The following is a 14781-nucleotide window of genomic DNA, read 5'->3' as shown; positions in this document are numbered from 1 at the left end:
GGGAAACGAACCCAACCTAGGGGAGAAGTGGGGGCGAGTCTGGCACCCAGACTTACGCACCTCACCCGCCCCCTTCCCTTGAGATGCGGGACGACCAGACCTCACGGAGCGCACCCAAGTAGGTGTAGGTCTCCCGCATCACGTTCCGGCACACGGCCGTCGGCACGGGCCAGAGATATCCCCATTCCTCGGGGAAGAAATACGAGGCCACCTTCACGAAGTTCGCAACCCTCGGCCTTTTCTCCCCTTCTCCTTCCTGACCGGCCTTAGCGGGCACCTCAGCAGGGCGCCGGGAACTGGGCCAAGGACAGAGTCGGGGTCCCCACCCCCACCCACCAAGGAGAGACGCCCGGGATTCCGCCTCCGGGGAGCTGGGCTCTTCCGGGCCTAGGCGGCCGGAAGTAGCCTCGGCGGGGCCGCTCTAGGACGGCGAGAAACGGTCCGTTACGCGAACTTGGTGGTCCCAGGTCCGAGAAAATAAAGGCGCCCTCAGAAAAGATGGTGGCACTCCAGCGTCTTCCAATTTTAGAGCGAAGCATTTAATAGCGTCATTATGGGTCTGGTGGTAATAACCTGGTGTATTCCGCCCTCGAGTTGTCTTCTGCTGTTCCGCCAGCTCTCTTGGGAGGCCCTCTTGCCCATAGTTAAGATGGCCGTGGCCGCTTCGGCGTCTGTGCTCCCGTTTGGCGAGGCAAAGGGGAAGAGGCTCCGGTGCGTGAGCGCCGGCGGCGGCCCGGGGTCCTACGGAGGGAAAGGGGGCCAGGACTAGGAGCTGCCGGCCTGGTGACCTTCTCTCAATCCAGGTCAGAGGGCCCATTCCGGTCTTACAAGAAAGATTTTGTTTAGCAAGTTAGTTCATTGCTCAAAAATATTTTTTTCATTTGCAAGGTACAGCATGATATTCTGTGACGCCTCCTCACCGTTTCTTAAATGCCTCCAGATATAGCCTGTCTGTGGTATTTCCATACATTTGCTAGGTCTTTTTTTTTTTTTATTAAAAGCTTTTTTTTAATGTTTTAATTTATTTTTGAGAGAGAGCGCGAGCAAGCAGGGGAGGGGCAGAGAGAGAGGGAGACACAGAATCCGAAGCAGGCTCCAGGCTCGGAGTTGTCAGCACAGAGCCCAACACGGGGCTGGAACCCATGAAACGTGGGATCATTACCTGAGCCGAAGTCGGTCGCTTAACCGACTGAACCACCCAGGCGCCCCCATTTGCTGTGTCTTTAACGGAGGACACTGGGCCAGTTGCCTCTGGATGCCTTAGAATTCAGCTATTTGACTGAAGAGGAAACAAACCTAGTTGTTCCCAAGGTCAGGCAACCCGTTAGTGACTCCAGGTCTTGAGACTCCTACTAAATTCGAGCCTCTTCCACCATCTCGCCCTGCTTCCTCCAGGCCTGTTCCAGAAAAGCAGCTGAAGACTTTGAATGTACTGACCCCTGCTGACCTACTGAAAATGAACAGCATTCTCCATTTAAGTGATGACTGTATAAAAAGTAGATGAGTTACTGAAAGACATGGCTCAACTGTTGTTTTTTAAATTTTTAAATATTTTTATTTATTTTTGAGACAGAGACAGAGCATGAGCAGGGGAGGGGCAGAGAGAGAGACAGGGAGACACAGAAGCTGAAGCAGGCTCCAGGCTCTAGGTTCTGGGCTGTCAGCACAGAGCCTGATGGGGGGGGCTCGAACTCGCGGACTGTGAGATCATGACCTGAGCTGAAGTCGACCCCCCAGGCGCCCCTCAACTGTTTTGATACTCCAGTTGAAGGTGCTCCTGGATTTCCCAAGCCCAGGCTCCTCTAAGAGAACAATGGCAGCCTGTACAGGGGCTGCAGTGGGTTCTGTGATAACGACTAAGACATCAATAATGTTACTTTGATCATTTACTGTATGCCAGACTGTTCTAAGTGCTTCCTCCGGTTAACTCATTTAACCCTTACAATCCCTCAAATATAAGTGCCCTTCTGGATCAGGAAGCTGAGGCCCGAGGGGTGACCTTGCCCCAGGCCACACAGCTAGTAAGTGGTGAAGCCAGGATTCAAACCCAGGCAGCCTAACTCCAGAACTCATGTTGTAATGCCTCAAACAATTGAACGTACAACCTCAGCAACCAGAGAGAGGTAGGGTTTCAAGCCAGGTGACCAAGATGCAGTTGTAATGCGAGGTGGTTAGGAGGGCAGAAGAGCTGTTTCTGGTCGCATGTACAATTCCATACTGTCATATAAATGTAAAGAGAAAAAAAATGACAGGTTCTGGTAAGTATTGAAAGTAAGTAAAAGGGTTGTATTTAAGGGTCATGTCAGGGCAAAAAATATATATGTGTGTCATTCAGGTGTTTAGGAGGTATGTGAAATTGCTCTGGAGGAAGGGTGACAGGCTTCCCAAAAGGCACTCTGTTGCAGCTGTCACCAGTGGGCTCCTCTTGCTTAGGCCCTTGATGGTTTGGGCCTGGGTCACCTGGCTGGTCTCTGGGCTTCCAGCTTTTGCCTGTCCCATCCATCTGACGCTGCAGCCTGGTGTAGTGAAAAGAGCAGGCTCACCCACTGAGAAATCGAGAGCTTTGGGTTCCAAGCCTACCTCTGCCCCTAATTCAACTGTGTGATCTTAAATAAGGTCTTTAAGACCGGGCCTCAGCCTTTCTCAGAGCGTATTCTGTGGAACAGTATTTACAGGAGAGCTTCTGGAAAGAACAAGCATTCTTCCCCACACCCCTCCTCAGCAAAGAAACCTGTTCCACCCACAGCTTCCTAAACCCTGCTTAAACCTTTGGAACCAGCTCCCAAGCTCTCCCTTCCAGCTCTAAAATGCTGCAGTCCACCCTGTCGTCGCCCCCACCCCCTACCCCAGGGCCCCCCCCAGGAACTGGCTCCTCCATTCCACCTCCTCACTCAGCCAAAACCTTATCATCATTCCAGGCTCCTCTGATGCCTCAGCCCCCACATCCAGCCCACAGACAGGTCCTGTCCTTTTAATTCTCAGTGGTTACCTCTGGTCCTTCTGCTACTCTCCATTTCCACTCTGCTTGTCCCACTGCAGCCCATTCTTAGGGCAGCCAGAATGGGTTTGCAAATCACATCACCTTGACACTCTACTTAAAACCTCCCAGCGGTGGGGCGCCTGGGCGGCTCAGTCGGTTAAGTGTCTGACTTCAGCTCAGGCCATGATCTACAGCTCGTGGGTTCCAGCCCCACGTAGGGCTCTGGGCTGACAGCTCAGAGCCTGGAGCCTCCTTCGGATTCTGTGTCTCCCTTTCTCTCTGCCCCTCCCCCCATCCTTCAAAAATAAACATTAAAAAACAAAACAAAACAAAACCTCCCAGTGGTTTCTATGAGGTCCCTAGAGCAGTCAAATTCATAGAGGAGGTGGAATGGTGGTTGCAGGAGCCTGGGGAAAGGAGTCGGGAGTCAGTGTTTAATGGGTACCGAGTTTCAGCTGGGGAAGATGGAAAAGTTCTAGAGAGGGATGGGATGGTGGTGATGGATGCACACAATGTAAATGTACTTAATGCCAGTAAACTGTACACTTAAAAATGTTTAAAATGGTAAAATGTGTTGTGTATATTTTATCACAAGGCAAAAAAAAGAAAAAAAAAATCATAACCCAGTGGCTTCCCAATATATTTAGAATCAATCCGCCCAGACTTGGCACCGTGGCCAGCCAGAGTCCTGTGACCCACTCCCTTCCCCCTCCTCCAAGCTCACCTGTAATTCTTCTCCACTCAGTTCCTCCATCCAGCCACTAGTGTCCTTTCTGCACCTCACCCAAACTCATCCCTACCTCAGAGCATGGCGTCCGCTATTCCGTCTGTCTGGGAACCCCTGCCTGCCCCCGACTCCCAGCCTCTGAAACCCTGCGCTCCCCCACTCCCACATCCTGCCACTTGACCCCTTTCCCCTTGGTTCTTTCTCATCGTTTGGAACTCCGTTCAGAGGTCTCCTCTGTACCAAGGCCTGGCCTAAGTACCCATCTGCAACAGGCACTTTAAGCACATCTCTGTCTTAGTACCTTTGTAGTACTTATTATTTAGTTACAATACCTTGTCTTACTTAGGTACTGGCTTATCACTTGTCTCTCCCCACGCTTCTCAAAAGTAAGTTCCAAAATGGTTCCTATGTCTGTTTTCCCTGCAGTATCTTGCACACAGAATAGTGCCTAGTTCATGGCAAATGCTTACTATTTGTTACTTGTTAAATGGATACATGAGAAAGAAAGCAGACAGCACTCCCTCTGTGCCTTAAGCTGCCCTGGGCAACTCTGTGTTTGATACACTGTGCCTGGTTCTGCTCCTCCCTCCCTGGTGGGGCCTCTTCTCTCCAGCTTCCCTTTCTCTTTGACTCATCCCTCTCTAGGACTGGTCATCCCTTGGCCTCTACGCCTTCCCACTTGCTGGCTCCCTTGCTCCAGTTCTCCATGCTTGAACCCTCTGGGGCTTACTTGTTCATAGCTCATCTTGTCAGTCACCGAGCCATGCAGATTCTATGGCAGAAGCCTCTCCTGAGTATCTTTCTCCCCAATTCAAAAGTCAGCAAACCAGAGCAGCTGCAAGAAACAGTCTTGCTGGGGGCACCTGGGTGGCTCAGTCGGTTAAGCTTCTGACTCTGGGTTTCTACTCCAGTCAAGACCTCACAGTTAGTGGGATTGAGCACTGTGTCAGGCTCCGTGCTATATGGAGCCTGCTTGGGATTCTCTCTCACCCTCTCTGCCTCTCCCCTACTTGAAGTCTCTCTCTCTCAAAAATAAACCAACCTTAAAAAAAAAAAAAAAAAAGGAAAAGAAAAAGTCTTTAGCCTGATCGCAGCTCTCGCTCACCTTTACCTGGGAGCAAATGCCGAACGGATTCCTAGTCCGGTCTCCTTACTCACGCTCCACACTGTTTTACAAAGACATCTTCAGACAGCACTAGTCAAATAGCCCTGCTCCTATTCAAGACCTTTCTATGGCTCCTGAGTGCCTACAGGGTAAACCCCAAGCCCTCCCGCTGGGATCTGTGACCTTCCCAGATTACTGCAGGTGTCTTCTATGACTCTGTACCTGGTTCTTTACCTTTCACTCAGGTGGAGCCCCTGACCACTCCCTATACATGCCTCGTCTGGTTGATAATCTTTCCTTTCCTTCAAGGCCAGTTTGAACCACCTCCTCCAGGAAACCTTCCTTGAATCAGAAGACCTGTCCAGGTCTCCTCCTTGCCCTCTTCACATACTATTTTGTATTGTTTTGGAATAACAATAACCACTGTTTATTAAACTCTAACGTGCCAGGTTCTCTTCTGTATTATCTCATTTAAAAATTTCTTTTCTTAATGTTTATTTCTTTTTGAGGGAGAGACAGAGCGTGAGCAGGGAAGGGGCAGAGAGAGGGGGAGACGCAGAATCCGAAGCAGGCTCCAGGCTCCGAGCTGTCAGCACAGAGCCTGAAGCAGGGCCCTTACTCACATGCTGTGAGATCATGACCTGAGCCAAAGTCAGACTCTTAACCGACTGAGCCACCCAGGGGCCCCTGTACCCTCTCATTTAATCCTTACACCACTCTTATGAGGTAGGTGCTTTTATTATCCAGGTTTCATGGATGAAGAAACTAAGGCACATGAGAGGCGGGGCAAGAAGTGACTTGCTAGAGACTGCACTGCTATAAAGCAAGTGAGTCAGGGGGCGCCTGGGTGGCTCAGTCGGTTAAGCCGCCAACCGGCTCAGGTCATGATCTCACAGTCTGTGAGTTCAAGACCCGCGTCGGGCTCTGTGCTGACAGCTCAGAGCCTGGAGCCTGTTTCAGATTCTGTGTCTCCCTCTCTCTGACCCTCCCCCGTTCATGCTCTGTCTCTCTCTGTCTCAAAAATAAATAAACGTTAAAAAAAAAAAATTAAAAAAAAAAAGCAAGTGAGTCAGGGTCCGATCCTAGACAGTCTGACTCCAGAGACCATGCTCTTAACCTCTACTCCACACCGTGCCGATTTTTTATCCTTTCTATGAAACAAGGCTCCCTTTGCCTGAAAATCTCCCACACATATCAATTCCTACTCTGCTCTATTTCTACTCTAATTCCTACTCATGTCATGGGAAGCACAACCATCTCCTCCAAGCTGCATTTCCTGGTGTATCACCAGCCAGGATGGGTTAGGTGGTGCCTCTGGGCTTCCTCCATCACAGCCCCAATCACTATCTTCCCACATGGAACTTGGGACCTGAATCCGAGTGAGTCTGAGTGTCCCTGGAGCCCAGCACAAAAACCCACAGAGGCCTTATAGGGTGTTTGCTGAATGAATGAATGGGATCAGCCTACTTTATCCCAGAATTCCCTTACCACCTAGCAGTCTCCCACAGAAGCCACTCAACATATGGCCACTGAATGTTGATGGCACTTTCTAAGTGCAAGGTCACCGGCCTTAATGGGACTCTGTTTCCTGCTGAGACTCCCCCAGGAAGGCAGGGCTAGACCTCCGCCCAGGCCTCCTTTCTCACCTCAGCCACACCTGAGCCCCTGATCTGTTTTCTGTCCAGATAGGACTGCGCATTGAAAGTGGTAGATAGAAGCGCCCGAGTGGCTCAGTTGGTAAAGCGTCCGACTCTTGATTTTAGCTCAGGTCATGATCTCACGGTTTGTGGGATCGAGCCCGGTGTCAGGCTCTGTGCTGACAGCATGGAGCCTGCTTGGGATTCTCTCTCTCTCTCTCTCTCTCTCTCTCTCTCTCTCCCTCTCTCCCTTTCTCTCTCTCTGCCCCTTTCCCGCTCGCTTGCTCGCGCTCGCTCTCTCTCAAAATAAATAAATAAGTTTTAAAAAGAAAAATAAAGTGGCAGATTTCTAGGCACTGTGTCAGTTTCCAGCTTTGCTGCCTTATAGCAGTGACGCTTTGAGAAAATCACTTTTTCTCTCAGAGCCTCAGTTTACTCATCTGCAAAATGTGGCTGCTGATATCCATGCCCTGCCTCTTTAGCAGGCTTCTTTACATTTTCCTTAAAATGCATAAAATATCAACAATAATTTGTTCTTCCCACAAATGTTTATTGCACAATTACTATGTTGTACATACTACCTTGTTAAAATTTCAGCCTTCACAGTAACCCTCTGAGGTAGATATTATGAATCTCTATTTTACAGGTGAGGGAGCTGAGGCTCAGGGATGGCATGTGACTTACCAGCTGTACCTGGGGACAAGTTGCAGAGACTAGATCCGTGCATCTGTGTTCTTTCCACCCACTTCACTTCCCAGACTCCCTGCTGCTGTCAATTAGCCAGGGCTTCGCCACCCCCTGGGGCCTCCCCAGGCCTTAGTCCCCTCAGCATTTGCTTCCTCTGTAGAGAAGCAGCAAGGGCTGGTTTCTGAGACCCCAGAAAGATCTCGGTGGCATGTGCTGCTGAGATGAACACTTTGAGAAAAGTCTACCCTCTTCAGTTTTTTAGAAAGCCTGAGAGGGGAGTAGCATCAAGTTTAATCTATTTGAATCTTTACAGGCACTTTTCTTTTTACAAGTTTGAAAACTTGAGGGATCCTCGAGGGAAGCCCAAGGGATGAATTTCTGGTTCCCAAATCCCTGACTCGGGAGCCTCCCTGGGGGGCCCAGGCAGTCCAAGGTCAGGCTCCACCCCAGCCTGCTGGAGCAGCTCACCCGCACTCCTCAAAGATGTCCGGGTAGTGTCGGAACAGCACCGGCGGGTCCCGGTCCCCTCGCACCGGGGCCCGAGGCACAGCCCGAATCCCAGGTCTCCGACCGCGCCGCCCCCCAGAGCAGGAGCGATGGATCCACTGGTGGGCTTCCACAGCAAACTTCCTCTTGAAGCGCATGCCACACTCGGGGCAGGGGAAGGGCCGCTCCCCTGAGTGCATGCGCCGGTGGCTGACCAGCAGCGAGGGGTAGGTGAAGCGGCGGCCACAGTCTGCACACACGTGACGCCGCTGGCTGTCCTGAGTGTCCACGCCGGGCACCGGGACCGAGGGCTGCACACCTGTGCTCTGGTTCCAGGCAGCGTTGGTGGGTTGCTGTGCTCTTGCCGAAACCTTTCTTACGGTCCAGTCAGGGTTGTGTTTAACCAGCTCTTTAGAAGGCTCCTTCCCAGGAGTCTTTCTGGGTCCCTTGGCTCCTGGCCCTTCCTCTGGTGCCTCTTCCTTCTTGTTTGGGGTGCCTCCTGGGAAACAGGAATTAAGATACGTTTTAAAACACATTTGCTTCCACCGTCTCAGGTTATAGGATTCTTTTACTTAGGAAGTGTCAGAAAAGTACTGTCCAGCGATTAAAACACAAGCTTTGAAGAGTGACTTATCTGGGCCTTGGTGTCTCAATGTAGCAAATGGGATTCAAAGGTTTCTTTACTTCACATGGTCTCCGGGAGGATTAAATCAGTAGAAGCATGTTTGGCATTTAGTAAATGCTCAAGAAAACAGTAGCTATCACTGTTGTGTTTTCTCAATTTTTTTTTGTAGGGTAAGACTTTTACAGACGAGGAAACATTTGCACAAGAGCATTCAGCTAGGGGATGGTGATGGGGGGGAACCAAGTTGATTACTGGGCATTTTCTCTTGTACCACTTTGCCTTGCTTGAGGAATGTGAAAGGCAGACCTGAAGCCGCTTCCATTCCTAGGGGTTTTTAATTGTTCTTGAAAAGGGAAGAATGGCTGGTGTTTTCTCCAAGTGGGACCTAGAAACCAGAGTCTTCGACTTGGGCTCCTACTTCTCCTACTCTGGTCCTAACGTGACTACTGTCCCAAGTTCTGAAAACTTTGTACCAGGTCTGTCTTCTTTCCTCTTTAATATCCAACATTGGCAGTCTCTTTAATTCCTTTAGGGACGCTGGCAGTGGGGATTCAAAAGAAAATTCTGTGAAACAGGAAGCCCTGGAGCGCCAAGGGGGGGGTGGGGGTGGGGGGGGGGACTTGGGACAATCCCTCACCTCTCAGAGCTCCTCCCAGGCTTTCCCCCTCCTCAGGATCCTGGGCGGCGGGACTCCAAGCCTCACTCTCCTGTTCCATCCAAGAGATGAGGGCTGGTTTGGGGCCTGGGAATCCTGGGAGAGAACAGGGATCACAGTGCTGGCCTGAGAGGCTGTCCTGGGAAGATGGCATCCCCCTGCCAGGGTAAGGGCACCTCCTCAGAATTTATGCTCAAGCTGGACAAGTTCTGCAACGCTCCTGCTTGAAGGAAGGGGATGCGGGATGGAAGCACTCCCTAACCTGAAGCCCTGGGAATGGAGGTGGCTGTGGTGCTGTTGGTGGAATAGTGCGGGATTAGAGCTCACAATCCTCTCGGTCCTCACGTCATCTCCCCTGTGAACCCCAGTGAAGGAGGAGGTGGGGGGGATTCTGACCCGGGGCCTCACCGAGCGCGCCCAGGTGGCCGTAGGTCTCCCGCATCACGTCCCGGTACAGGGCCCTCTGCGCGGGCCGCAGACACCCCCACTCCTCCGGGGAGAAGTACACGGCCACGTCCGCGAAGCTCACGGCCCCAGGCTTCTTACAACCAACCCCGGTCTCCCCCGGTCTCAGCGCCAGGAGCGGGGCTGGGGGCGGCGCCATGGGGCCTCCCGGCCCCGAGCAGCGGCCGCCCTGTCCCCCAGGCCACTGCCTCCCCGCGCGCGGCCTCAGCTTTCGTCGTCCACAGGAAGGGCTCCGGAGGCCGGGGCCCCGCCCAGCCTTAGCGTCCGGACGCAGTCGAGGGCACCGAGGTAGCAGGGACTGGCTGCTAGGGATTCGGGGGGGTGTGATGGGGACAAACAAAACCCCTCGGTGTTTATTCACTTCATGGCAGCTTGGATTTAGATAGCCGGGTTAAGAGACCCGGAAGGTGTCTTCAGAAAATATGGCGACATCCTGGCTCCAGTTGTCTCTGGATTCTTTAAGGGCGCCATTCTTTGATCATACCAAACATGGCGCCTATCTGGCTTCTCCGGCCTCAGCGGCCACTTGCCCTCAACCACAATGGCCGCTGCAGGTGGGGTGGGAGAGGAGATAGGCGGGACGGGGCGGAATGGGAACTGGGTAGAGGTGGGCTGAGGGGCGGAGCCTTCCTGCCTTCAAGAAGGATGGACGGACCGTGGCTTCCAGCACCGCTCTTTGCCTGCACTGCCAGGCGGCCGGTGATTGGTTCCAAGAGCAGGAAGAGGCCGCACCGCCCGGCCGGCCGGGCGAGTGGAGCGTTGGAAAGCGCCCCTGGTTCGGCTGGCTATGGAACCTCTGGCGGCCCTCGGCCCGTGTGGAGCTGCGCATTGTGTCCTCGACGTTGTCCCTCCTCGCCTTCCCGCGGCAGGATCTGGAATCCGGTCCCCAGCCCCAGAGACGCAAATGCTCTGGCCAAGCCCTGGGGTACAGCCGAGGTAGAAACCAGGTACACGTTTACCGTTGGGACCACGGCTGTGGATCGCGCCCGACTCCTTGCATCGCGGGACGGCTGTCAGTCTCTGGACTGGAGCTTAGGGGGAGAACTTGGTTGGTGAGGTTGGAATCGGAATGGGGACATTTTTAATTACATTTTAATTTTTTCCAAATTAACTAATAGTCATGGTTTTTAAAAAGTAATGCAAAGGTTTTTAATGAAAAAGGCAGCTCCCCTACCCTTTTCACTCTGTTCCCTAAAGACCACTTTGAACTCTTTTGTTAATTTGAATTATATGTACATAAAGTAAAACGCACAGCTCTTCAATGTAAAATTCGCTGAGTCTTGACAAATGCATACAACCGTGTTAGCCATCACTCAAAACAAAATACACATCTTAGATGTCACCCCTGAATGTCTCCTTGTACACACTTTCCAGTCATTACACAATTTTTGATTGTGGTAAAATACACATAACAAAAACTAATTTTATACCTTAAAATTCAATAGCATTTAGTACATTAATAATATGCAAACATTATCACTACTTTCATCACCCTTAAAGGAAACCCCCAACCCTTTGAGCAGCCACTCCTCATTCTCCCCTTCCTCCATCCCATGGTAATCACGAATCTTTCTGTCTCTATGCATTTACTTTTTCTGGATATTTCACAGAAATGGAATCCTGCAATCTGTGGCCTTTACATGTCTGATTTCTGAAATTAGCAAAAAGTTTTCAAGATTCATCGATGTAGCATTTATCAGTGCTTCACTCCTTTTATGGTTGAATAATACTCTACTGTATGGATATAGGTTTTCCCTGCTATCTGATAGTAGAATGTTTCTATGAAACCTTTCTTTTAAAAAAAAGGTTTTTTTTACATTTATTTTTGAGAGACAGAGCGAGACAGAACACAAGCAGGGGAAAGGCAGACAGAGAAGGAGACACAGAATCTGAAGCAGGCTCCAGGCTCCAAGCAAGTGCTCAGCACAGAGCCCAGTGTGGGGCTCGAACCCACGAACCGTGAGATCTTGACCTGAGCCGAAGTCGGTCACTTAACCAACTGAGCCACCCAGAAATGGTGTAAAGCCAAGAAACAATTACCATTAACTTACATGGAAAACTTTTTTAAACATTTCCAGACCCCAAAAATAACCTCTCTTAGGCTTTACTTATACCATAGGACGCACAAAATAAATCTAGATCAAGAACAGATACTCACACAGTTCAAAGCTATAGTAGCTTGATGCCAAGGGGCTGAGTGTAGTTCCCTGGGAAGGAGCTTGGTGGGGCCACTCTTGCTGCTTGGGGTGCAAGCTGCCTCTGTAAAAGCAAAAATTCTTTTTGGCTTTCTTTCAGTTAGTGAAAATGGGTACTAATGTAGGTTTTTTTGTGTTTTTTTTAACAAATATATTATTTCAAATGGTTGTTTATTTTTGAGAGAGAGACAGAGCACGAGCAGGGGAGGGGCAGAGAGAGAGAGAGGGAGACACAGAATGTCAAGCAGGCTCCAGGCTCTGAGCTGTCAGCACAGAGCCCAACGCAGGGCTTGAACTCATGAACCGCAAGACCTGACCCGAAGTCGGACGCTTAACCAACTGAGCCACCTAGGTACCCCTTAACGTAGGTTTTTCTTAAAGTGAAGTGGCCTAATGGGAGCTTTTGAAAAGTGAGGGGACACATGTATACCACATTTTGTTTACCCATTCATCAGCTGATGGAAATTTGAGTTGTTTCCACCTTTTGTGTTGCTGTGAACGTTTGTATAAGGCATTTTGTTTAACAGCTTTGAGATTAAATTAGCTCAATAGATACCTCTTGCATTTAAATTGTACAGTTTAATGGGTTTTGTATGTTACATTATTTTTTTAATTGTAAAATACACAAGATATAAAGTTTGCCATTTGAACCGTTTTTAATTTTACAGTTCAGTGGTGTTAATTACATTCACAATGCTGTGCAACCATCACCACTATCTACTCCCAAAACATTTTCATCACTGCAGAAGGAAACCGGGAACCCACTAGGTGGTCATTCCCCATTCTCTACCCTGGCTCCTGGTTAAGTTTTAATCTGCCTTATGTGTCTATGCATTTGCCAATTCTAGGTACATCCTGTAAGTGGAACCATATAGCATGTGTCTTTTTGTGTCTGACTTATTTCACTGCCATCTTAACCATCCCCACCATCCTCTCTAGAACTTTCTCATCTTCCCAAACTGGATCAATACACTTTTTTTTTTTTTTTAAGTTTATTTATTTATTTTGAGAGAGAGCGAGAGTGGGATCAGGGGAGGAGCAGAAAGGAGGGGAGAGAGAGAGAGAATCCCAAGCAGGTTCCACACCATCAGTGCAGAGCCCAACTCAGGGCTCGAACCCATGAACCACGGAGATCATGACCTGAGCCAGACACTCAACCGACTGAGCCACCAAGGTGCCCCTGGATCAATATACTTTTAACTCTTAGCCACTTCTTCCGGAGCTTTCATTTTTAAAAATATGCTTTTCTTGTTTCTTGATAGACTCATTTTAGAAATTGTTTGTGAGCATCCTGCAATGATACTTGCTTGGTTTCTAGCCCCATTTTGCTCACTTTTTTTCCAGATGTGAGGTAATAAATTTGTGAAATTTCCTATACATGCTGTGATTATGTTTCTTTTCTGGTCAGTGTTTGCTTTTTTAAAATTAAAATGTATTTGACATATAGCAGTGTGTAAATGTAAGGTGTATAACATGTTGATTTGGTACATTTACATATTGTAATATTGCCATTGTCATTGTTTGCTTTTAAAAACTTTTTTTTTCAATTTTTTTAATGTTTATTTATTCTTGAGAGAGATGGAGAATAGCGGGGCAGGGGCAGAGAGAGGGAGACACAGAATCCAAAGCAGGCTCCAGCTCCAAGCTATCAGCGCAGGGCCCAATGCAGGGCTCAAGCCCACGAGCTGTGAGATCATGACCTGAGCCGAAGTCAGGCACTTAAACCGACTGAGCCACCCAGGCACCCGCTTTTAAAAACTTTCTAATTATATTTCCTTTCTCCTTGCATCATCTGCCCTTTCTGCTTCTTTAAGTTGTTCTGAACTACCAGGGATAGCATCAAACCTCAAATTCCCATTCCCCCCCCCCCCCCCCCCCCCCCCCCCCACCCAGGAAACCTCCCTCCTTGAGCCCTCAGACTGGACTGGGCCTTAGCTGTCGTCCAGGGTCTTACTTCCCCACTGTCCTGGATTGTATCCTCTGCCTCCTAGATTCAAAATCCTCCTAGTTTTTCAGTCGAGATGGATCAGCTTAATGGTTTGTGGCATTGGACTACAGATACTAGATAGCTTTATCCCATTGGGAATATTCCTGCAATCAGGCAGGTGCCATTTGGTCCTTGGATTAACAAAACCCTCCTCTCTGTTGATGGCAGTCCACTGTCTGGTCTTGGAACCACTCCTTGCTTGGCTGTCCTGCCTGCGCTAGCACCTGCTGTCCCCGCCCCTCCCCCCTTGTGTTCACAAATTATTCATTGCTGCCCAAGCTAGTGCCTTTTTCCGTCTTTGTATTTTCTTGCCCCACCTTTGCTGGTTTTCACTGGAATACTTCTGGCTTTTGGTGTGCCTTCCACTGATATCACCTCAACAGTTACTTGCTCATTTTATAATTTTTTAAAACTTGAGTCCTGGAGGGGCGCTTAGGTGGCTCAGTCGGTTAAGTGTCCATCGTTGGCTCAGGTCACAATCTCACAGTTCACGAGTTTGAGCCCCATGTCCGGCTCTGTGCTGACAGCTCAGAGCCTGGAGCCTGCTTCAGATTCTGTGTCTCCCTCTCTCTCTCTGCCCCTCCCCCACTCATGCTCTGTTTCTCTCTCTCTTAAAAATAAACATTAAAAAGAATTAAAAAAAAATTTTTTTTAACCTTTATTTATTTTTTTGACACAGACAATGGACGGGAGAGGGTCAGAGAGAGCGGCAGGCACAGAATCCGAAACAGGCTCCAAGCAATGGGCACGGAGCCCAACGTGGGGCTGGAACTCATGGACCGCGCGATCTCGACCTGAGCCGGAGTCAGACGCGCAACCGACTGAGCCATCCAGGTGCCCCAAGCTCAGTTGGTTCAGCGTCGACTTCGGCTCAGGTTGTGATCTCACGGCTCGTGAGTTCCAGCCCCGTATCAGGCTCTGTGCTGGATCCTGCTTCGGATTCTGTGTCTCCCTCTCTCTCTGCCCCTCCCCTGCTCACTCTGTCTCTCTCTCTCTTCCTCAAAAATAAACGTTAAAAAAAAAAAAAACCAAACCTTGAGTCCTGGAGGGGCCTCACTGCACTCACAGTGATGAATAGTGTAGAAATAGAGTAAGGAAAAATGTGCCTCCAGATAGGAGTCTCCTTCCAAGCAGAGAATCAACTTTACCTAAAGAGAAACTACAAAGGATTTCACCTGGACCAAAAAATACTTTTGTGTACTCACGTACAATGTTATAAACCACTTCTTTTT

The 14781-nt window shown here is 49.6% G+C and overlaps 1 protein-coding gene across 2 annotated transcripts; it reads right to left on the bottom strand.

The window, feature by feature from the left end:
* Window positions 1-6978: 6978 nt before the first annotated feature.
* ZNF688 (zinc finger protein 688) lies at window positions 6979-10356 on the bottom strand. Of its 2 annotated transcripts, XM_078440073.2 has the most exons (3): window positions 9311-10354; window positions 8885-8998; window positions 6979-8121 (listed from the first exon to the last, which is right to left on the bottom strand). In XM_078440073.2, the coding sequence occupies exons 1-3, from the start codon at window positions 9504-9506 to the stop codon at window positions 7601-7603; spliced, it is 831 nt and encodes a 276-aa protein (XP_078296199.1). In that variant the 5' UTR covers window positions 9507-10354; the 3' UTR covers window positions 6979-7600. The 2 variants fall into 2 exon arrangements, with proteins under 2 accessions (XP_078296199.1, XP_078296200.1); XM_078440074.2 differs by lacking the exon at window positions 8885-8998 and having other exon boundaries at window positions 9311-10356.
* Between the last annotated feature and the right edge of the window lie 4425 nt (window positions 10357-14781).

This window comes from Panthera onca, chromosome E3, assembly GCF_046562875.1.
Source record: "Panthera onca isolate mPanOnc1 chromosome E3, mPanOnc1 haplotype 2, whole genome shotgun sequence".
Taxonomy (NCBI): Eukaryota; Metazoa; Chordata; class Mammalia; order Carnivora; family Felidae; genus Panthera; species Panthera onca.
This window is presented reverse-complemented; position numbering and strand designations above follow the sequence as displayed.